This window comes from Fundulus heteroclitus, chromosome 4 (assembly GCF_011125445.2).
Source record: "Fundulus heteroclitus isolate FHET01 chromosome 4, MU-UCD_Fhet_4.1, whole genome shotgun sequence".
NCBI classification, from domain to species: Eukaryota; Metazoa; Chordata; class Actinopteri; order Cyprinodontiformes; family Fundulidae; genus Fundulus; species Fundulus heteroclitus.
Genome location: NC_046364.1, coordinates 38,479,211 through 38,505,137, shown reverse-complemented (window position 1 = coordinate 38,505,137; position 25,927 = coordinate 38,479,211). Strand labels below are relative to the sequence as shown.

The following is a 25,927-nucleotide window of genomic DNA, read 5'->3' as shown; positions in this document are numbered from 1 at the left end:
ATGCAGGCTCGTCTGCTTGTGTTCCTATATGTACACAGTATCAGTGTACATATTCAGTCCTAAGTGCAGGTGAGTGTGTCTGTGTGTGTGTGTGTGCGTGTTGATTCAAAAGCAGGTTATATGGATTAGCGGATTATCAGCGTCTGTGTAAATGCTCTGTGTCTGTTTACTCAGGTCTGTTTGTGGGAGGGATTTGGAGGAGGCACGCTGCCATTGATCCAACCAGCCAAGGTGAGCAATGAACTGCACCCTGTCTCTTCATGGTTTAGTGACTTCAGCTTGAACGCATGCATGTATTTGTATTGTAGGCTTTTGTGAGGAACACAAAGAGGAAGCATGTTAAAGTGAGCCATAAGTGCGTATTTAGTCAAGGATTAAAAGATAAATGAAAATCTTGCAAATGATTGACTGTTTCTTTTTTTACTTAACTTTGAACATAGTTTTGAAACATTGGAAAGATTTGAATAAATGCTAACAAAAGTATTATATCATAAGACTTTGGATGGGAAAAATAAATCAACACCTCATTTGAGTTCAAAACCCTTTCCATCTATTCATTTATTCCTCCTGGTGGTTATCGGAATTTAGCTTATTGCTGTTTAATGAGGATATGGGACGCCATGGACTCTTATTCAGAATTAGTTAACTCAAAGCTGTGGGAAAACATAAATGATGTGCATCATGGGAGCAGTAGAGCAGTAGTCCTCCTACAATCATCAGCAGATAAAGCTGGAAGGAGTCAGGAATATCTGGTTGTTTTTCTTGTCAAGTTAATTTATGATGCTGACAAACAGCCACACATGCTTGCAATGATATAGCATGTCTTTCATGTGAAACACCGAGTCCCTATGGAAGACCCAGAGAAGGAATGTATTTAGAAAGTGTTGACAAAATCTGGTAACATATCATGAGATACTCAACTAAAAGCACTGCATAATCAGGCATAAGACGGAATTATTTTATTAGCATGAAGCAATTTGGTATTGGTGCCATTTGCCATTCCTATCTAAATTATCTGAGAAACCTAATAGTTTATGGCCTCATTTGAAATATATATATATTGTTTTTAAAACAGGATCATTTACGGGAAAAAGCCCTGAAGACAATTAAAAGATTGGCATGGATTTTTTTAAAGGAAATTTAAGACAATTCTGATCATTGTGGACATTGTCCCCGGGGAGTCAGTTGCACATTTGTGAGATATTTAGTTGTGTTTGAGGGGAAACTTTATCCTTTTGGAAAAACCTTCCAAAAAAGTGATTTTGCTTACAAATTGTATTATGGAATAAACAGCATCTTAATATCAGGAGTTTTTCTGCTAATTTAGCAAAGAAATGTTTTTAAACACCTATTCCTCAACAGCCGTTCTCCGTTTCAAATATGTTGTGTTTTCAAGATCCTCACATCACTGGTGATCATTTACGCATCTTACATTATAGTCCCCCAAATAACACACAAACACAAAGCCCTTTTCCTATTCGACAGACACTGGGAGATCATGAAGGGCTTTCCATGCTCAAGCAGACAGTGCTGCTGCTGCTGCTTCTGTCTTTGTTTTGAATCCTCTCTTACACAAACATCTCATATGTTATGTCTCTAAGAGCACCTCTCCAGGTGATTAAGAGGCGTTGGAGGGACAAGTCAGCTTCAATCCCACCTTTCTTGTCAAAACCTTTTAGATGATCACGAGAAGATTTACCAGCGTAGATGATTTTCATGGATCAAATGTACGATTTGAAAGGAGCAGCAGACATGACCTCAGCATGGGACAATGTATTCGTTCGACAGCAGCCATCATCTCAGGTTAAAAAAAAAAAGGCTGAAATAACAATGTGCTCCAATTGGACTCAGAGCACTGGGAACTAGTAGTTCCTTTTGATCAATGATATTTTCTTTTCTTTTTTTAGGATGTTGAGCAACTCAACCTTAGAAGCAGCAGCTTGGTGTAAAGTTACAAGATGCACACACTGTCCATAATACCATCTGTGCTCAAATCTTTGGAATTGCTTTGAAATAGACTTAATTAAACGGGCCAAAATGTAACTGTCAATATGAAGAAAAAGCAACCGGAGGATGAAATCGTAGAGTTGTGCTGCACTTGCTATGTTACAAAAGGGAAAATAAGCAACATGTGTGGATGAAATACTGATAGGCAACTACGAACTATGTTAGATAAGGGTATAGCACGTGAGCAGAAAAGAATGAGGAGGAAAAAGGCAGGAATACCCTTGATATTTGCGTGAAGAAAAAAAATGAGTAGAGCAGAGTATGATAGGGAATGATGTATGCAGTCTTGCTGGCAGCGGTGTGATGGAAAGAGAAAAAGTGAAGCACATTGGGAGTTGCTCCACCAGGGTGGCACATGCAGCAAAATAGAAAGAGGTGATATTGTGAATAAAGGGGATATTGTGTGCAATGCAGATGACAGCCAGGCGGCAGAGGAGCCTTTATCTGGCTGTGACACAAGCAGCATAATACGATCACCTGCGCTCTCTTTCTCTGACCTCCTTCACTCTCCCTTTACACCTTTTCCTTCCTTCAATGGATGAGTGGGGCTGCCGTCTTTTTTTTTTATGCTCAGGTCCTGACGGATTGTTCTGGTTATCTCTTTCAGCCCTTTTCACTCCCCCATCTTCTGCCTGTCTGGGAGCTTTTCTTTCCCATTTTCCTTTTATTTCTTTACAAAGTAGGAGAAAGCCAAACACTCGCTTTTCATCAAATCTCGCGTCCACCGATTTACACATGAAAAACAAACTCATCCCCCTCTAGATTCCCCTAAAACCATGCTGCGAGATTAAGGGACTTTTGTTGAGTCAGAGACTTTTGTGGTGATATTTTATTTACGTCTGGTTAGACGTGTAAAGTGAAGGGAAGCAAAGGTCTCCCCTGAGATGCAGCTCAACATTAAATGCAGGAGGTTGTCTTTACTGTTTCTGTTTTCAGCTAGAGGGAGACATGCCATCCATGACAGAGACGGTTCTATGCATGAACAAAAAATGCAAATGAAAGAGAAATATCCATGTGTAAGCATTGCAGGAGAAGACCAGTCCATGGTCTTTACATGGTAAGTGGATGGATTGTGGTCTGTTTAAATTGTGGTTATTAAGGAATGCACATTAAAGTTGGCCACGGACAAATGGCCTTGTAAATTTTCCATTAGTGGTAATGTGGTTTGCGGTAATCATAAGCAATAATTCCATCTTATACTGCATGTGTTTATAAACTGTGCATTACACTTTCTGAACGATTAGAACCATAAATATTGACATCGTAACCGCTGCTTTTTTCCCCGGCGATTCAGAATGAGCACTTTACCATTAAGGCAGAGAGTCCAATAACCCTGTATCATCTGGCAAAGCATTCATTTTCAAATAGAACGTCCAGATTTTACAAGGTGGTGGTCAGTAGTTGAGCCTTTGAAGTTTCCATGTTCAAACCCAGAATGCCAAGTCAATATTTATCAAAGAAACGCGTGTCTTCATATCTCGAGCAAAAATCAGCCTCTTTCGCCGCTTTAAGCTTCCTTCTCCAGTGGCAAAGGTGTTTTTGAGAAGTGCTTAAGAAACGTACAGCGGATTCCTGTAGATTTTGTCGCTCAGCTGGTATTGCAGTATTTGACTTAACAAGTCAAAATTCCTGAGCGACATCGGAGCATCTCCAGCCCCAGGAACTGTGATGTATTTCATGATGGAGCAATTAAACATCAGTTTCTATCTTCAGAAATGATTTCAAAAACCTGAACTAATGTTATCCTGACTGTGGAGACACGAGGGAAGTTGTCCACATGTTCCTCCAACCCAAAGTCATAGATGGAAACCTGCGCAGAGCATCTCCATTTCCCCTTTACGGGAATGAGCTGTCACTGTGTCACGGACTGTTATCACGGATGATGATAAAATAATGCTTAATGATTGCAAACCCCCCCAAAACTAAAAATATGCTTGGGGTTGTTACTTTGACTTTCTTCTCTGCTGGTTTTGTCAAATATAAATATTTACATTTAAAATTTCTTTATATATTTAAAGATGATGATTAAATGCAATTGTTTGCAGTTTAGTGGTACGACTACTGGCACTAACAATTGTAGTTATTGTGACTAGCTGACAGCCTGTTTTATAACGCGTGCATTTAATTTTACAGCAGTATTTTGTGGGGCTCTGGCTGTATACGGCTACAGATCTATTACCGGAAAGACAATTTTGAAGTTTTGAGGAATTTTGGAATACTTCTTATCAAGACTTCACGACATATGACAAGATATTGGGATAAAATGTTAAGACTATATCGTCCATTCTTAATCCCATTAAAAAAGTTAAATAAATAAACAAACATCTACAGTCTTTTGGATGGACTTTATGATTTTATCTGGCCCATGATCTGGGCCTCAGCTTTATTTCCTGGCACAACTCTTACACAGATGATGTCCAATGCCCCAGCTTTACCCAATCTGCTTCCCTCGAAGCACTGATGCTCATGACAGGATGCAGATATTAATCAAACTATTATGAGGAATGGACCATTTGAATATTCACAGACCTGGAAGGGGTAGCAGGGTATTTTAGCACTTCATGTACATTGAAGCTTCCATCACTGAAGCATAAAACATTGAAAGAGCAGTTAAAACTACTGCCCCTTCTGCTGCTTCCAGCCCCTTAAAATAAAATTGCTGCATCCGACCATCAGAGATAAAGATACCGCTTAGCTGTCTGTAGTCTTTAGGCCAGTGTCTCAAACGTCAAAAAGCACTTGACCTCTCACTACTACTGTGCAAAAATAAAATTGTAGCTCACTGTTTTCCTGTCTAGAATAACTCTGACATCCTACAATGTGACTGGTGGTTTTTGGAGGAGGAACAGCCAGTCTGTGCTGAAGCACCTTGGCTTCCAATTATTTCCAATCTGGACTGGTCCTCTTTAGGACTGCTTGAGCAGCAGCCATTTCCCACCAATTTAGAGCATACTTTATCCATCACACAATCTCAATTTTGTACCTGAAAACCTCCAGTGACTAAAAATACTCCAGGTTAAATTTTCTGGCAGCGTGGGAGATATTCTCACTCCTTAGTACTGAGGTAGAAAAGCCTCACTTTTACCCAGTTAATGTTGTTAATGACACTTTCACCTGAAAGTTTAGTTCTCAAAGCTGGTCCTTGGTCACTTATCGATAAAAAATCCAAAGGGTCATTTTTACCCACTGACTGTTTTCATCTATGTCTAACTCTCTTAAACTGAGACCCCATGACTTATTCTTGATTTTTTTTAACATGACTTTCCTTAAGTTGCTACATTTAACTTATATATTTAGCTATGGGATATATGTGGCTATAAACACAAGGGTTACGAGGTTAGGCCCTAACAGTGGGAATATTCCAGCAAAGTTTGACCAGAAAATAGTTGTTTTCATGTCTCAGTACTCGATGGTGCCACGGTTAATGCATTAGTACTCTAATGAAGTTTAATGCTTACAGCATATTGTTCACACAACTTTTATCAATAAACTCTGCAGGTAATTTTACACTGACTATATCCTTGGCCTGCTATAAAAACTTTTTGCCAAAATGTTATTTGCATTGAGCTAATAGAAGAATAAAGATTGCAAAATAAATTGGCAAGGGCACAGAATATAAAAGGATTAAGTGTGTGGACAGAAAGATGCTGCACTGTTTGAAAGAAGAACATTTCTTAATGTTTTGTGTGTAGTTCTGCATTTTAAAAAATATTTTTTGTCAGTGAATGTATCTATTCAAACTATCATACCTCACAACTATTTAGTTTCATCTGTGTAATAGATCAAATAAAACCAGTTAAATAAAAACACTACATACACTTAGAGATATGACAACATCAGCTATTACTTTACTTCGATCGCTCTAATACAACATTTAAAAAAATTCTATCGTGTCTGGAGGCATTTATTGTGACTAATATAAAATGCCGATTCTTATAGAGTTTTACTTGAACCTATAACTGATGAAGCTATATGTAAAGAATATTAGTGTTATTTTTGATTATCCAGAATACAGCAAATCAATTTTCTAGGACATCCTTCTTTTATTTGCACTATACTGCCAACAATTATGAATATCCTGTCGCAAAGTAGCAGAAAATAAGGTCAAAGTATTTGCTGATTCTAGGCAGGACTACTGCAATGTTCTCTTATAAGGAACCCCCAAAAACACCACAAGAAACCTTAATCTGATTCGCTAGGGTAAGTTTTCTGAAAGTTAAAAGGAGGTGTCTCTGAAATATTAGCTCCTCTTCATTGGCTCCCCATTACGACCACAACAGAACTTAAAAATCTTCTTCTAACATATAATGCCCTAATTACCCATGATCCAGTTTATATTAAACATATAAAATATATTTCTATATATCCGTTTTTCTTCTGAAGGGCCCTGTGATGACATTTGTAATTCATCTATAAAAAAACAGAATTTAACAGAATTTAACTGAAATTGTATCTACTTTTAAACTTTGAAGATTGTTATTAAGTTTTCTCTGTAAGCAGTTAAAAGTCAGTGTGTGTTTGTTTGGTGTAAATAAATCCTTCCTAAATTTGCTTAGCTTCACAGACCGGTCAGTCAGTGTGTTCCTGTAACTGTGACCATTTATATTTAAAGAACCCTTTTAAATCCTCAGGATTAAGAAATAAACAACACAAAGAAATGAGTAAAAGAACATGTTACATGTTTTCTGACAAATGCAGAGTTAAAGGTTAATTTTTATCACCTTACATATGATGACATGAAAAAAACGTTGTGTAATGATATTAACACCATCCCATTCTGGTTTGTTTTTCCATATTTCTTTACTTTTTGGGATTTTCTAGACTTTGACCAAGTTTATTATCAAACTTTCAGCATGTTCATAGTTCACTTAGCAGCTTTAAGTTCTTTCCCATTTCACAACTATTCAGTTTCATCTGAACCATAACGAGAAAGCTCATAAATGGTAAAATGGTAAAAGCTCATAAAGCAGAAAATCCCAAGGAACACCAAGTCTTTTAATCATTACTTGTGAAATTAATGAACAAATAAGTACCTGATCCCATACATTAGCAAAACCCATAAATCCAGATTAAAACACCAGCCTTGTTCTATACCACTTCAAGCCAATAACACAGGAAATTAAAGAAAAATTAAGATTTGAGCCGGAAATAAAATAATACTGGGAGATGAGGGTATAGGTATATCAACTACAGCAGAGTTTCTTCCAGCCTTCCTGGTCCTTTTTTTGTATGTGGATGTGTCCAATTTTTATCGTGATCCAATAGGATCCAATAGTTCAGTGGCTGTCAGGACCGTTTGACCTGCAGTTAAAACAGGAAACTGTCCACACACCAGCACTCAAAATGAAACTAGTGTATTACGGAACGAGAGGACAACTTGTTAAGCTTTTCTTTTTTTTCCCCAAGCAAACGGGGAGAAGTGAATTTTATTAAACGCCTACATGCTGCCACACACCCTTGCAAGTTCTTATGATCTATTCAATAATTCTAATCTTGTCAATGAGCACTAGCTATTCATAACGAGAAAATGATTCCTTATTATGGATGAAGTGCATTGAAAAAGTATTTACCCTTTACAGATTTCTCTCTAAAATCAAGCTCTAGGTGTGCTGACTGCTTCTACGGACATTTGTAAAAGAACGGGTCTCTCCCAGGAGCTTCAATATGGCACTGTGAGCCAGTCGTGAAATTTGCTCCCTACTAAATATTAATATAGAATACAATAGAAATACCTTTATTCTCCCACAGTGGGGAGATTTGGGCATGGCAGTGGCAAAAACACATAGACAAAAGACACCAGAGTTACACACCAGAATAAATAATATGAATAAAAACTAAGTTAAAATACACACCCAATTGTTATCAGTGTTTATTTTTTTCCAGATTGAACTGTGTCAGAGCATTATGTTGTGGGACTGTTAATGCCTTGTACACATATAGCTGGGTATTTATAAAAACAAATACATCCTCCATATTGTTTTTAAAAATAAAACAGGAACCTTTTTTAGAAACGTTTCCATCCACACAAACCCATGTAAATTCACCACTGACTGTTTTAAACATGCCAGATGCATAGGGGGCAGTCAGCCAGACAGAGTCCTTCAAAATAAAAGTGATTTTAAACAACATTGTGTCTGTGTAGACCAGCTGATATTCAAGCGATTTTTCTCCTTTGGTAATTTGGGCATTATATGTTAGAAGAAGATTTTAAAATTCTGTTGTGGAAACATATTGGAGCAGCTGGGCTTGTAATAACCAATAATAAAAAGGCTCTGAACCAGCTGAAATGTTTATAAAATTCCATGTATGCTTTTCTTTGAAGTCTCCATACCGAAGACAGGAAATGCTGTGCCATGCAGAGGTAACATCAGTTGGAAATTCTACCAACTTGTTGTGTGGTCATTAATAAATTAATAAATGAATGAATGAAAATAAACAACTAAAAATGTTGTAGGTTAGTGAATTTATCCAGTTTAATTAAACACGGTTGATTAGACACATATTGTTACCGGTCAACCACAAAACAACATAGAAATCAGCTCCTCTTTGACAGCATTAATGTTTTACTCCACTCTATGGCTAAGTCTATAACAGTGGCGGCACATATGTGTCGTCAGCATCATGATGCGTTGGACCCTAAAACTCCGTCTTGTCATGTACACACGCCACTTCGGCCAGAGTTTTCAGAATCGTTCGTTTTTAGGCAAGTAAAACGCTGTTTACGTGTGGATGAAAGGCATAACATAAAAATGTATCTGTTTTCCTAGATACCCGGCTACGTGTTGACTTGGCCACAGACAAGGATGTGGTAATAATCTTCATACAATTAAACCAAGGCAAAAATACCATACCTGGACTTAAACATTGTGGCAAAACAAAGCCGAATATCACCCACCACCTGAGAACAACCATCACAGTATAACAAGGAGGGAAGCCACAATTAAACAATTGTGGCTTGTTTTGCCAGTTTTAAGATATATATTTCTTAAAATGAGCTAGATCAAAAGAAAAAAAAACATTAATTTGAGCCTGTTAGCCTACTATGTTCTTCCTGTGGTTAGATTTGTATGCCCCGCTGAAGGCCTTGTATATTTTTGCAGTGGTCATAATTAAGGCCCACAACAGTCTTTCAAGTGACTTCAGTTCAAGTTTTGCAACTCATTGTCAGCGACAGGCTTATTACTGTCTGTCTGAACTTTTATGCAAGTTTAGGAAATGTGGCAAAGTGAAACTGTTTCACAACCAATGGGATAAGTTTGACAGTTTTATTATATTTAGGAATCATTTGCATATTTCCTGTGCAAAATCGTTCAAATTTAGCTGCTGGTTGTAAACATTCGTTTCTCTTTGCTGTCTTCTTGTGAATGTTCCACTGTTTGGTTTTACAATTAAATCAAGTATAAAGCGCAACTGCAGAGCAAAATAATTTCATAAAAGTCAAATCCTTCATGGGTTGACAGCACTGTAAGCAATTCCTCGCTTTCAAGGGTTCCACTTCTTTAGACCACAGCTGCTTTCAGGGATGTTAAGCATCTCTGAATCCTTTATACTCCCTTCCAGAAACTCACACAGCGCTGGCTGCGACTGCCTTATATAATTTTACTAACTCTTTTCTTGATGTAATGCCAGTGGAGTTTACACTACAGTGCTCTATCCATCCAGCTGGCTCACTCGCCATGAAAAGTCTTAAGATGGTAATCCTGTTATTGGGGAATACTACTTGGCATTGTTGCAGACCCACAAACCCACATGGCGGCCCTGAGATGTACACGAATGCACACGCAAACACGAGAAACGCAAGATCTAAGCAGAAATGTGCAAAAGCAAATGAAGTAATAAACAAAAATCCCGACAAAAGTGACAAAATAGCTGAATACTGCAGGCCGATGACGGCAGCTAAAAGTGATACATATTACCTGATGTAATCACTGCTGTCTCTCTTTTCAAACGATGGATACAATAAAATACCTAATGTGACAATGTGCAGCTGACATGCAGTATACTGTGAGACAAAAAGCATTGCGGCACGGAAATATCTATTTTAATTATCTGTCACTTGAAAGCAGCAAGGAGGGAGAAAACTGGATATCGGAGTGGAACGCCCAGCTTCCAAGCAGAAAAAGGGAGAGTAGTTAACAAAAATCTTCTCAAGCATCACAGCTTACGTATATGGCCATTTTTCAAATTCAATGCATTGCTCATAACAATGTCATCATGCTTTTTTTTCCCTTGGTAGCGAATACAAATTGTAGAAGAGGAAAAACTCCGTACCAGCATTAGAAAAGAGGAGAAAGGTGACAGGAAGAACAAAAAAGAAAAGAAATAGCAGAAACAACTAAATAAAGGAAAGCACTGGAAACGTGCAAACATTTAAAACAGTAAAATGGAGAGACGTTCAAGCGGAGAAGTCAAAAAATAAAGAGCAGAGAGAATAATGAGGGGAAGAAAAAGAACTGACAGGTGAGAAAAATGTGCTTACATTAGATTAATCTTTAGGCATAATGTTGCTAAGATATTTCCAATATAATTCTGCAGGTATTGATGCATTGTATGTATAAATGTCCCTTTGAAACACGTCCCATCAATTCATGCCATAAAGAGATCACAGAAAAAAGCTTCAATAAAACAGACTCATTGATATGGAGCACGCTACTCCCATCTTCCATGCAATATGAATACTTTTGTCAGCCTTTTTGCTTCTTTTATTATGAGACTGAGACAGTTATAAAACGCCCAGAAACAGATAAAACATCATCATTAGGAATGATTATATGGCTAAAAATAACAACAACAACAAAAAAAGTGTAACAGTATATGAACCAGAATTAATTAATAAATACATATATTTCAATTAATGTGTTCCACTAAGAGAGTCACCTTTTAAAATTGTTAGATCTGTTTAGAAATTTGCTCAACTTGCGCTTGGTTTGAGTCAGAGCTGATGCTGTCACAATGACCGACAGCGTCAGCAAATCCACGCAACTCTTTTCTCCGTGCAAACAGCCACGAGCTGCAGTCTCAGCTGCTACCGTACACGATACGCCCATGTTGGAAGGCTGCAAGTTGGTTGTAATGACCACAGGATAATTAGCACAAGCAAGGCTTAGCATGGTGAAATTGGACCTCGTCTTGCCAACCGCTTTGATTATGTGCAAGCAGATGATGTCATGACTTGGCAGCATGATATCGCATTGCTGTTGTTGTGGAAAAAATGAGAAGTAGGTGGATCCATGACGGAAAAGTCCTACCTAGAGGTCTAATGTAGTAGAAACATACATATTATATAAAAGGAAAATTATATTCCTTAAGTTACCCCTTTTCTGTGCATCCAGCCTTTTTTTGTGTTTTTGTGCTTTTTTTTTTTGGTACATTTTGGACATCAGTAATTAACAACACTCCCACACTGGAAAAAAAATATTGGTTATGAATAATTTATTTTTCAAGATATTAAATACACTTAAAAAAATTGTAAAAGTGAAATTGTAAAACGTTAAAGACAAACTTTCACTTTAAGACAGTATTGACAGTCACACTTTTTTAGATAGTGTCATCAAAACTTTTCTTGGAATTTTATCATGTTTGAAATTCTTTAGAAAGGAAGAAGTTAATTTGCATAAAAGGATGGGCATTATTCTCTGACAGTTGATCTGATCTGTTTGCTTAGTTTATTTTTATTTTTTTTCTTCTTTCTTCATTTAAAACAGTGACTGAAATAAATGTGGCACTGGTTCAAACAGCCACTGCATCTGTTTGATGTCAATGTTTGCCCTATGACTAAGGTGCATAACAGAGCAGTCACTTTGAAATAGTGTTCACCTGTATTTAAACCATAGTCAATGAAGTTGTCTGTCTTTCAAACCTTATGTTAACAATTTAATGGATTAGCACGGCTAGCGTTGCTAAAGCAGCACTTTCCCAATGCCTTGAGATCCTTCGCCTAATTCTCAGATTTCTCAAAAACTGCCAACATTTCCAAATTAAGTAAGTTTCATGACAGATGGAGGTTCAAAGCTCAAAAGGATAAACGAGTGCCACTGTTCTAAACTCCATTCAGCCTCCTTGCTATCTGCAGAAAGTCTTGCTCTGTCTCACTCTGTCGCAGCATTAGTTTTTTAACACTTCACTGATACTGAAACACCTAACTTTAAGTCTTCCTCTCAGAAAATAACTTCCAAACCACAGAGTGTTGCTGTCAGCACAGCTTGGTATAAGCGCTCCCAGGTAATATTGCAGGTGAGCGTGTTGACTGAAATTTTTTTTGTTTTTTTTTTTAGGTTTCTAACTGGCCTTTCAGCACTGATTAGGCCAAAAACTGTCAGATTTCAATCAATGGCGGACTTATCAGTGAATCTTTACCAGAGTATATTCCTGCATTGGCCTTTTCTTTTTACAACCTAAGAAGACGACCTAGAAGTCTGTTCCATGAGCCAAATTGTTCAGTCGTTGCAACATTTCGCAAAAGTGCAGCATCCATTATTGTCAAGGGGGATAAGGAAATGGAAGTTAACACTCTGACCGAAAGTTAACATTGGGCACTCTCAAACAACAGCATGGAAAAACCAGAGGAAGCAGAGTTGAGTCAATATTGTAGAAACATCCTCAGATTTAACAGTAGCAGAAATATAACAACACCTTCTGTCCATTAAAAAGGCAACCAGCAAGACAGTATGTTGGTAAATCTGTTTCATTAAATCTGTATTGGATTATCAGATGTTTTCGTTCCTGCTTTTACCTATGCATGTTAAATCACACTTCTAGAATATGGCAGCAACTGCAAAAATGGTTTGTCACAGGTTCTAAATAAACAACGTGAAAAATACATGTTAAAAACCAAAAATTGGTTACCTGCCATTGCAGGGCCTTCCCATCATCTTTTCTTTTCTAGGCAGATGCTAATACTGTATACAATGGTAAAATTTAAAGAAGACAGGATATAAAAAAGTTAAAGCAACCAACTTCAGAGCTGCAGAAACAGTTGCTGTCTGAATGCTGTGTATTTGAAATCAAGCAAAACCTGGGTGTGTAGGCAAACCATTCCCAATATTAGACCTGTGCAAAAACATTATAACAAACTCATGAAAGAACTCTGCATTTCAAAATGAAATGTATTCAAATTACCACTTCTCACAGACTGTGTACAAAATGTGCCTCGTGTTCATGTCTAGACAATTCAATAAAGTAGCTCTCTTTCTCTGTGTAATATATGTTGCAAGCACCTAAACACAGCTATCTATATAGTACTTACTTTTATTATTTTTAGCCTTAGTGAGGGGTAACTCAGTCATGTACAGTGCGTTGCTACGGCAGCAGACACTCCGGAGACGATCAAACACACAGACAAGATGTAGATGACTGCGCTACATTCAGTCAAACAACCAGGGACATTACTGACGAGTGTTTTTATGATGAAAATGAATTTAATCTGATGATTGTTTGGTCTGTCGCTGTCAAGGAAGCTGTACCCCACTCTGACACAGACGTATGTGTAACTTGGTTCTTTAGTTCCGATCTCCAGTCAAATATACATGAAACAATGAGCTAGGAAGAAGCTTAATTGCCACTGGAAGCATTTCTGTCACTCTGGAGAGCAAGGTCAATTAAATAGGACCTTATTTACAAAAGGAAATAAAGATGTTAAATTACTTTACTTGTCAAAAAAGTAATTTTTGATTAGTGTTTTTATTGTTTTAGGATGTTTGGGATATATTTTTTTTTCATAAAGAATTTATGTGCTGGATACTAGAGCAGGATGAGAGCCATAAGAAAGCCCTATAAAGCTGAGTTATCTCAAATATGCTAGGCTTGTTTAGACATTTCTTAGAAGCTTAAAATATTCTAATGTTGGCAGTAATCTTTTCACAAACTTTACTGAAGTATTTTCAGTCTCCAAACCTAATCCAGATATAAACTTTTACAGACATAACTTGCTGTGTTGTCTAAAGCTTTTCAAACAGTGAGTAGAAACTGCAAAACTGCAAACATTTAATACATTTTTACATAATCTTGAGGTTTTGAAAAACAATCCTGTGAGTATTGAAAGTTGTCATATGTTTACTTTCAATAATGATATTCACTAAACATGATGTTAATTATGCCCTATCACCAGATTCAGAGTACACTTTTTGTTAATGGACATCTGTTTTATCGCTATTTCAGTAATTGTCCACTTTTTGCTGAGACATTTAGATATGAATCAACTTTTTTCAGTACATAAGTGCAGCCTAAAACAAAGATGTGTAAAGCCAGAGTCCTTAGTCTATTTGATTAACTGTGACCAGTTTCCAACCACATTTTCATTTCACCTGTTCTTTTTTTTTTACCTTCTGAACCAAACTTCCATGTTATTTAGTCGGAATGGATAGTAATCTTTTCTCTCTTTTTAACTAAATTTTGTTTGGCGGACCAAAGGAAAACAATCAGTAATTTATATAAAAAAATGACAGTTTTAACAAAGTCTCATAATTTCATATATATAAAAATAATATTTAAATAATGAATCTTTATGTGAAAGGCGAGAACAGATCTGCATGTTAGTTATATGTCATTTTCTAGAGAAACTCATCTTATATGATGCCAAAACATGTGGTTCTCTTGTTACAGCCAGTTTCTCCGTTCAGTGTTTCTGTCACACAGAGATTATCTTTAACAGTAAGTCAAGTCAGCCATGAGTAACTCTGCTGGATACTCCACAATTTGTCATTTTGAGCTGGAATCGATTACCAGCGTGGCTGTTTTGAAATCAAATGATAGAGAACCCCTTTTTTGTATTGATTTAAAAATTATTTTTGGTCATTATAATAAAGCTGAAAGATTTTAAGTAGTCAGTTATTTTAGGATCATTACATCAATATACATCAATATATCATTAATCAATTATCATTAAGGTTAATAAGTACATGACATGCTAAACCCTGAATGCTAAAGGCATAGTTCCCTGTGTCAAAAAAAAGTCAAAATACACAATATATTCTTCTATCATGGCCTTTTGTCTTCTATGAATGGTAAAACATACTTATTTTGTGTCGTGGGTTTCGGAAAAAGAAAAACATTTTACGAAATTTGTATGTTTGGTCACTGAGGGATAATGACAAATTAATTTAGTTTATGAGTTATGCAGGTTTGTATGGGACATTCTTTAAAATTCTTTGAAACAATATTTAAATTCTGGGATCTTGGAGGCCACTGTCCATATGAACAAAGGATGATTGCTCGAACATGTTTATTGTATACAATACATCTCTAAAAATAAAGAAAACTCTTTTGTTTACAAGCTACTAAACTATTTAATTTAGTAATTGCAAAACAGATTTCAATATTAAATGAAATAAGTTGTAAAATGTTTAAATCCCAAGATTTAAAAAAAAAAAAAAAATAACATTAAAAGCATTTTCAAACATGCTTTTTCTTCTTTGGTTCACATGCAGATTTGCCTTAAGACATGCTGGAACTAGAGAAATATGTTTTGTTTGTTTATTAAGCTTCAGGACTTTGCACTTACAACAGCATCAAATATCATCAGCAAACTAAATAAACAGTGGTCATTATTTTTATTAGTTTCTCTTCTGTTTTTGCTGTTCATATAATGTCTTTCAGAAACACAAAGAACTACATTAATTTACATACATTTACAAAAAAAGGCTTCATGTTAAAGAGGCCGTTGGCAAAACATTGCTTTTTCTCCTTTTTCCAGTCCCAAAGCCATTTTTCCCTTATAGTCGGTTCTCAACTAAAACAAGCTAATGAGACTTGTTCTTTCATTTGGAAGTTTAAAAGAAACTTGCAAACATCCTCTTAAAAACCATCTCTTGAACTTTGATGCATCTTGACATTACCCTAAGCCTTCTCTTGGGTCTGTCTTTTCTTCTACCAGGGAGGGTCCAGCAGTGACCTTGTTTGTGTCTAGGCTCTGTTCCTGCTGAGTGCCTGTGCAACCTCGTGGTGCCACCCGATCAGCTTCACTCTCAGCTTCACTATCGATCGCCCTTCACTCTTTCCTCAAGGACAGAAATCCAAACCCATATTCCAGACCGCAGCACCCCCCCCTCCCCACTTCTTCTCTCTGCCTCTCCACTTTTCCCAGCTACAGCTTTCTCCAACGTTCCCCTGTATAGAATTTATCACACGAGTCTCAAGGTTGCAATGACCAGCAGACCCATGAATAAATAATAAGGAGGTAGGAATCACTTTCAGAAAAACCATTTACTCTCCTCTTGTGTTCTTGAAGAAGCCATGAGAGCGTGTGCATGGCTTACGTGTGTGAAGCAAAATTGGCTTTGTGGGTGAGCGTACAGTCGCTTTGTTAACTAAAAGCCTTGCTGTCCAGAAAGCTACTATGTGTAATACTTCAAGCACTTTATGGCCCATCTTTAATACTAGGATTTGTTGCATTGGTGAAAAGCAGTTTTTCAACATGTTTTTGCTCTCTCTAAGAGATGTTTAAATGCTTCTAAATTCTTTATAGACAACATTAAAAGTACCTGTATTAATCTACTAAAGATTTCATTTTTTGAAAATGGTGTAAAACAAGTAAAACCCTATTAAACATTGTGATTTCTTACCCAAACAAAACACAGTGACCTCCATAGGTGTTTAAACCTTTGCAAATGTTTCACAGTTTGTCTGCAATGAACAAAATGTTATGTGATTTTATGTGAAGGACCAACACAAAGTAGTACCTAACATTGGAGTGTAAGAAAAAATGATTAATTAAAGTCTGAAAATGTAGGGTTCATTTGTTTTCTTTTTTTTTTCTTTTTTTTTTTGCAAAATAACTCAAGCTCAGTGACTTTACCTGTCTGCTGTTTTCCTTTATTCACTAAAGTTCTCTATTAAACCTCCTTTGACTTGACGTATTATTCGTTGATGTTGGTGAGAAAAGAAAGAGCATATGGGAAGAATTAAATACATAGAAAACATTTAAGGGGGTAAAGCTGTCATGAACATGGTCAGAAAAAAAAAACATGTGACAGAAAGAGGAAAAATCTAGACAGATGGACATGAAGACTTTGTGATTTAGGAGTGGTAAAGATAAAAAAGAGACAATATGAAGGCAAAGTGAGACACAAAAAAAGGAAGGAAGAAAGACAGAGAAATGATTGGATTTTTGCTCCTCTATATGGATAAAGGCGAGAGCTCTCTTTTCAATCCAATCTGGCTCAGGCAAAGGTAAACAATCAGTCTTGATAAAGGATTGGATAAATCCTCAATCAGACTCATTTTCTGTAAAGCAGCTATTTATTGGTCTGGCCTGACCATGGCTAAATTGGATCCTCTTTGTGAGAGAACGAAAGTGAAGAGGAGAAAGGCTGTATGAGATAAGTCTTCATCATCTTTATATCAGAAGTTACTGCTTCAAGTTTTTTTTTTTTTTTACAAAAATGCTTCTTGCATTAAAAAGCAAAGATATTTAGTAGTATTAAAATCAAACAGGAAATCTAGAAAAACCAGAGCCAATCAGAACGCCACCCATTGTCTATACTCGCTAATCCTTGTAAGGTCGTGGAGGGCCTATCTCCAGTGGTCACTGGGTGAGAACACCCTGGACAGGTTGTCAGTCCATCATAGAGACACAGGAAAAAGGACATCTAAGGACAATTTGGAGAACAGTTAAGCTAACAGTCATATGAGGAAGCAGGAGAGAACCAATGCATGAACAGGGAGAGCATGCAAACTCCATGCAAAAAGAGCAGGATTTGAACTCAGGACTTCTTGTTGCAAGGCAACAGTGTTACCAACTGTTCCGCTGTGCAATCCCAACACTGGTCCTACAACACATTCCTGTAATCGACCCATCAGAATGTGGGCCATGAGCAGCTCCTTCCCAGAGAAACAAGGATCAGATAAAAGATCCTGCATTGCAAAGAAGCTGCTTATCTGATTAATAAAATATAAAGCCTTAAAGTTTGTGTAGCAATGTTGTTCTTCTTACAGATGGTGTGTTTACTAATAAATTAGAATTGGAAAAACAAGTTGCAGAAGAAAAAAAACCACCAAAGGGCATTATTATATTTTGCCCCAAGAATTTTAAAGTCCTGTGAGATCGGTGCCTGCCATTTGGATACAGGTGCCACTCTCTTTATCTTTATTTTCAATGTCTTAGTTTCCTCCTTGAGATGAATGTTTTAGAACATGGGTTTACAGACATTTACAGTACAAAGAGCCCTTTTTGCCCTCAGTCCAGCTAAAAAAACACAAGTTTAAACCCGAAAGTGTTATGTGACCTTTTTTTTAAAAAAAAAAGACAACTTAAAAAAGAAATCTACTTTGGGAAATTTGAATGCATACATTTAGTTTTTAAGAATTGATATTGATATTTGTGGATAGTTATATAAAAAAAAGATAGTTTCCATCCTAACGACAAGAAGAGTAGATCTAAATTTGTTATTATATATATTTATTTTGCTCTGGAGCCACATGTTGTAGACTCCTGCCTTGGTTAATAGGAAATCTGGCTCCAAAAGCTTTGACAAGGATCTCTCACAAAACCACTTCAAGAAAGAACATAACACATATTTGGTAATGTTTTCTCTATTTCTCATTTAACAACATTTGTATAAGTCAAGTTTAGAATAGCAACTTTGAACTAGAAGCAAATAAAGTCAACATTTCTGTTGGCAAATGAGATAAAGAAAAATATAGCATTAGCATTGTAATAACTTCACCTTCTTCATCTTGTTACTTTTTTGCACAATTTGCACAAGTCCATAAAAGTAGCAGTAGGTGTCAATATCTTTAAATGTATGGAAATACAATGTTTTTTCTTGTTTTATTTTTATTCTTTTGTTTGTTTGTTTTCAAGAACAGTATGTGTTTGTTAGGCTCTGACTCCAGTGACAGTCACACCATACATTCGGCTGCCAAAAAAGACAACAATAACTGTTGAGATTATTTTTAGCCCAACTTTTATTGTTATTGCAATAAATAAACAAAATATATCCTCGTGGACCTCTGAAAACAACTTGCAGTCAGACCATTTGAACAATAACCAATGTACTCATTGAGGACTTGCATGTGCATGAGGATTCAAGTGAGATGATCAAAAACTATTGATTTGCTAATAAGAAAACTCATAAAGGTACAGTTATCAGAAATTATTTCACGTAGTGTTCTTTTGTTGACTTGCTATGTTTAATAGCATAAGCCATCCCTTTGATTTTGGTCTTTTTATCTCTCTTTTGTTAGCTAAACCGACCAGATCAATTTATATTATATAGACAAATTAAACTTATCAGTCAAATAGATATCTTCCTCAAAAGATGACTCTGGTCTTTTAAAACATTGATGCAATATTTTCATCATTATGTGTTTATAAAGCTACCTGTAGCTGCATTGGATAGTCTTAAAAAAAGAGAAGAAAATAACATAATAATAATAATAATAATAATAATAATAATAATAATAATAATAATAATAATAATAATAATGTAAAACATTCTGAAAGTGAAACTACTTGTATGTGTTAAGAAATATTTTTCCCCCATCTGTGAACTCTGTAGTGACACAGAGGAAAACTCTGATTGGCAGTTTGGCAGTTCAGACCCCGCTTCATGTGGAATGTGGAAATTTGTAGAAATTTTAATAATTAGAGGGAGTTGACTCATTTCTACTAACATAGTCCTCTTGTAGCCAGGTTTCTGTGAGATAAAATAAATCAATCTGATTATCAGAAATCAATTCATTAACTAACAAAGTCTTTGGAAGGAGAGACCTTATATTTAATAAACCACAGTTAATTGTTTTATTTTTTGGCTCAAGTTAAGTCGTATTAATTTCTAAGAGATTTTTTTATGATTTGCTCCTATTGTGCAAAAGGCATGGATTTTAGAGACATCTGAAGCTAATGCCTTCACATCAAAGCTTGGAGAGCCTATTGATGTCATAAATGTTGGTTTAAGTGCAGTAAAAGTCACAACAGGTGGCAAACAGATGCAGCTGAGTGTGACAAAAGTGTAATAAACATCCCAAAAATCTACAGGTGTCATGGTATTCAATAGAAAATATGAAACAACTGGAACTATAATGGAGCATAATGGGAGAAACTGAACGTACGGTGACAATTAATGGATGCTAAACAAGTCAGTCTAAATACTGGATAAAAAACAGAACAGGGAGAGCAGGGAGATAAATCAGGGAGCAAAGAAACTAGGAAAAGACTCTAAAGAGACTGTGAAAATGACAAAGCAGTCTAATCAAAAGATAACAGATCAGAAAGAATTGCATCCAAGTATCTACTTGAACAAAACAAAGAAAATTTAAATAGAAAAAAATACAAAACAGCTAACGCAAAGATCAAATAAAAGTCGACTAGATCCAACTAAAAACAGTGACGTTGTAAGAAAGTATGTAATAATAACTAAAACCAAGAACTACAAAAGTGGCAAGTGTATCCAAACTCATTTGTAAGATAGATGTTTGTCTGATTTATTTCTTCTTAGCGTTCACTGAAACCAGTCCATAATATTAACACATCAGCCATTCCTACAGCAACTATCCCAGCCATGTCTACTGAATAATTTTACATTTGCTTAATTAAGTTGTAAATAATGACACAGTGGCAAACAGCAATTTTGTAAACTCTTTATGCCTATTTTGCCAAATATGACGTGCAAACTTTACTCCAGTGGCACAATAAAAACTCAACATGTTCTGACATCAACATAAGCTAGCTTCCTGATTTAAACTTGAGATTTTTTTTGTTTGTTTTTTTCTTCTTCTTTTAGCTATTGGAAAGCTGCTGGCAACTTTCAGCTAATGTCACAGAATATAATCATCCCGAGGCCCCCCAAGGTGCCTTAATGGGACTTGTGCTATGTGCATCAAGCAAGTAGCAATAGGAGGACAAAAACATTAACAATAATTCAATATATTGCTAACAAAAACACCAGATAAAGAAATTATGTGACCTGACGGAGCTGGGAGTCTGCGGGTAATATAAGACAAGGTATGGAAAGCCGTAAACATGTTCAAGGAGACGGTGGGGTGACAAGGATCAGGTTATCAATGCAGCATGTGGAATGCGGTGGAAACTCTGTAAGCCCAAAGGGACTTGGAGCAGAATGCTGCAGTGTGCTACTCAAGCAGAATGCACTGGACAGAGGTCATCACACTGTTTGCTTCTACTGTCACCAGAAAGATATCCTGAGTATAAAGTTCACTGAGAAGTAGTTTTTTTTTTTCCTTTGTGAACATTATAAAAGGGTGCTATGACACCAGTTGATACTTTATATAACCATAGCTACATTAGTTGCATAATGAAGATCTGTACAAAACATTATTTTTTTATTTGTATGAGAATACTGTTCTGATATTGCTATTTACACACATATCTTTCACTTGTCACATACATAAATGATTTGATCAAAGTATGGTGCTTCAGCATCCACTCTAGTATCCCAAAGCAATAAGTTGCGGGATGGTTTTCTCTGCTGCAAACAGTTTGCAAGACTCTGTTTTCGGTCTCTTTGTCTCGGCTTGCCTTTGTTTGTTAGTGTGAGCCTTCCTGCACATTTTCTCACTGAGAGATGTGCAGATACACATGTACGCGCATGCACGTGCCGGCACACGCTTTCGCTCAAGCAGCGTCTCTTTGCCAGAGGCAGGGTAAATCTCATGTGCACACACATATACACACATATGTATATATATATATATATATATATATATATATATATATATATATATATATATATATATATATATATACATATATATATATATATATATTACATTCTGACAATGTGACCACAGCAATCATTATTCAAAATATACTCCCACCTCCGACCCAGAGAATAAGCAATCACTGATGCAATTTCCTACATCTTTGAACTGCTCCAGGGAAATGAACTTGTGTCGTATGTTATTCACAGTGTGTCCGGTGAATTGATAAATATTCCGGCACTTTGAGAAAATAAAAGTTTCAGAAAGTTGATTGTGTTTTCTTTAAGGGCACGTGCCTGCAAATATGTTTAAAATTGGATTGTCAAGTTTATATATATATATATATATATATATATATATATATATATATATATATATATATATATATATATATATATATATATATATATATATATGTGTGTGTTTCCATGTGTGGGGAGATATATTATTTAAACTATAAAAAAATAATCACTTTCTTTGAAGGCAGATTTCAACATAATCACAGAAGAAAATTAAGTGATTGCTTTTCATCATTTCCTAAACACACATACACACACAGTCTGACTTGTAATCCTGGACCCATCTGCTTTCCTGGAGTGAACTCCTGCTATGCCATGCAGACCAAGGTATGTGGGTGTGCATGTGTGGACGAGCTTCCAGAGACAGATATGAAGTGAAATGAGGTATCTGCGGAGGGGTTGTGTGTATCTGTGTGGGATTGTGTGAGGTGAGAAAAGCAGTCTTCCTCATGGGTGGATGTCCACTAGCATCATATCAGCATGAATAAAACAGTGCCCGGGTCTAGGCCATGCTATTTCTGCTTTTTGTGTTTACATGCATATAGACTGTATTGTTGTGTGTAAGTGTGCACTGGATCCATTTTAAACTGCTTGTGTATTCATGCATGTAAGCAAGTATAGCACATCTATTCCTAGTTTGTCAGTACCTGAAAGGTATGATACACATTACTTTACTTAATACAACTGTTAAAGTGTTTGTAAAAGCATAACTTGAACCAGTCTACGTCATGGGAACATCTGAATGCATTTAGGCATCAAGATGTGGTGAAGACGACCTAAGGAATCTGAGACCAAGCAGCAGAATGTGGAACAAGAGGATTTAAATGACTTTGAACCTGACATGTTTGTTTGTTCCAGATGGACTCGTCTGAGTATCTCAGAAACCGGGATTTTCATGCACACACATCTCTCTAATTTATAGATAATGGTCTAAAAGAGGGGCACCATCCACTGAGCAGCAGTTGTGATGACAAATTTGTCTTATTGATGTCAGAGGTAGAAGGACAAAGAGCAGACTAGTTCAAGATGATAGCAAGGCTTTAGTAGCTCAAAGGGGTCGCCAAGCAGGGTTTTCACCTTCACGATGCATTTAAAGTAAACAAACAACGCTTAGCCTGGTAAAGCATGTGTGGACGAGCCGGGTAAAGCATGGTGGCCCGCCAGGCTTATAATACAGTGGAGCGGCATGTTCAAGGGATGTTAAACCTTGAACCAAATGGGCAACAGATTCAGTGGCACATGTAGTCTTCTACAGCATCAGAAGACTACATCTACCACTCTTGTTAGGAGTAAGGAAACAGTAAATAATTCAGTCACCAAAACCGGACAATGTTAGTTTGGGCAAACGTTCCAATATCTATTGAGTCTTGATATTAGCTTTGACATTTGAATAGTAGAGTCTGAATTTGGCATAAAACATCCTTAATGCATGGATCCATCCTGCATTGCAGTGGTAGTGTAATGGTTTGGAGGATAATTTATTTTCATACTTCGGGATCTTTATTACCCATTGTGCATTATTCAAAAGTCTACCTGAATACGACCACAGTATACCCATCTTCTGATTGATACTGCCAGGAGGATAATGCACCATGTTGCAAAGCCCCACTCATCTCACACTGGTTTATTGAGAAAACAATCAGTTTTATGTACTCCAATGGCCTCCACTCTCACTAGATCTCTATCCGATAAAGCACATTTGGGATGCAGAAGAACAAGAGATTCCTAACATGGATGTGCTACCAACAAATCAGCATGAACTGAATGACGTAATTATGTGAGTATGGACCAAATTCTATATCATCTTGTTATATCTATGCTGGTAAAAAGGCTGTCCGACCCAGTACTAGAAAAGTGTACCTACTAAAGTGACCCATGACTGTGGAGAATGTAATGGTGTAAAAGCATAACAGATTTTTTATTTATTTATTATTTTTTTTATTGACTGGATGCACTCTGACATGTCCATATGGTCAAGGCTAAAACGGGACAGAGGACTGTTCACTGACGTAGAAGACGAAATCAAACATACCCTCATTCTGATTTTCTGGTTCTGATTTCCAATTCATCTTTGTACATCTGCTGCCATTGTATTCTTCTGCTTTAGAACTTTATTTCTGTATGTTATATATCGAGTATCTGCAGTGGCAGAGCTAACCTTGCTCAAGGCAAACGCTGTGATTCAATTGTTAACAGCACAGAGCACATTTATCCAATGAGTTGCTTTGTGGAATTAAACCTGTGACCTTTAAGTCAGAAAGCCCATTCTCTGCTCTACAGCTGTTCCAACTCATGAGAACCATTTGTACAGTGCTAACCAAATACGGTGACAGTACCACTAACATGACAACAAACTAAGGCCAGAGCCTGGATTCATCAAGGTTCAAATGAAAGTCCTAGGGCAGGGTTTGCACTTAGGTAATCATGCTATATGGTGAGTGAAAGATGAGATTGTGTGACTCAGCACAAAAGGAGCTACTTTGACACTGTAAACACTGTAATTACTCATAGGTACAGCATGACATGTTGCAAGCCAGTGATGGTGCATTTCTAATCATAGAACAAGTCCAGCTTGCCTTCAGCGTTTTCAAACACCAGCTTGTGTTGCCCCAAAGTCCTGGCATGCAGCAGCCACACCATGCAAACAAAGTTAAGTTCTGCCAGATTTAAAAAAGGTGCTCATGCATTCTAACAACATCAGCCACTTGATAAGACCTCTGGCTTTGCTATATTTGAGTCTGAAAATGGGTGTACAGAAACGGTAGCAGGCTTGACTGCGAGTCTCTGACAAGCCAGCAAAACCAGGAGATAGACATTCCTAAATATTACATTTCTCGGGGAAAGATGGGATATGGGGGCTGATCAAAGCAGACCGAATATTCTGACTAGATGGAAGATGAATGGGAAAGAGATGTATGACTCTATCAACCACATTACCATCCATTTGGAAATAAAAGTCACCAGCAATCTTGAAAGTGATTACTTCACTCCAGTTCCCTGCAACGTTTTATGTAATTTCATACATAAAACAACACAGGAGTTTTATACATCAGCTGTCTAAGCCAGGGCATGAAGTATTTTAACATGTGTTATTTAAGCAAACACACTGAAAGCTTACATCTTCTAAAGACAACACTCCAAAAATCATTTTATCTGTCCATCATTTTAGAGGGAATACAGGATGTTTGACTGGCGACAGGCTATTTTTCAGAGGCATCGAGATTTTGTCAGACTGCCTTTGAGCATGACACCCCAAACTTCCCTGCACACTCGGTCCAACTCCTGGTGGAAAGGAATGAGCGTGAACCTAAAACTGCTCACATACAGAAAAATTACTCAGCAGGTGTGATGGGAGCCTACCTGTGGTCGTGGGTGTCCTTTAACAATACACTGCAGCACCAGCGTGTCTCCTTCTTTGATGGTGTAAATTCTCTCGCTTATGTTATCATCCTTGACGTTGCATGCTGCACCAGAGTGCACAATCTGTGCATTAGCCGGAGCTGTGAACACACACACACACACACACACACACACACACACACACACACATGCACACACAGGCATGTAACCATGCAGACAAAGAGAGAAAAAGAGAGAGAGAAAAAAAACATAACATATTTAGTAAGAACACTCCCAGTAGCAAAAAGGTCACTGTTTGGTGCATGAATGATACTAGAGCTTGTATTGATGACTCAGATAAATAAATATATCGCATTACTCATGCATCTGCATGAACAGAAGCCTTTCCAGAAATGCTAGAGCTGTATCAATTTCTGACAAGGGACACTGATATATTTAGGAAAACTGAAACCTTGGAAGGTCAAAATATATATATATTTTGGTTATGTAACCATGTATTTAGCTTATTACCTGAATGTTTCATACTACAAGAAGTGTCTGAAAAGGACAAACAGACATGAAATTCCTTTGGGTGTCTCATGTATGTTCAAGCAATTAGTTAGTGA

At 36.7% G+C, this 25,927-nt stretch overlaps 1 protein-coding gene across 1 annotated transcript in view; it reads right to left on the bottom strand.

Moving 5' to 3' along the window:
• The window catches only part of LOC118562995 (MAM domain-containing glycosylphosphatidylinositol anchor protein 1-like), a 110,449-nt gene that overhangs the window by 8,343 nt on the left and 76,179 nt on the right, over nt 1–25,927 (bottom strand). The window contains exon 3 of the mRNA XM_036136520.1: nt 25,323–25,462. Within this exon, the coding sequence (XP_035992413.1) occupies nt 25,323–25,462 (140 nt within the window). The remainder of the gene's footprint in view (nt 1–25,322; nt 25,463–25,927) is intronic.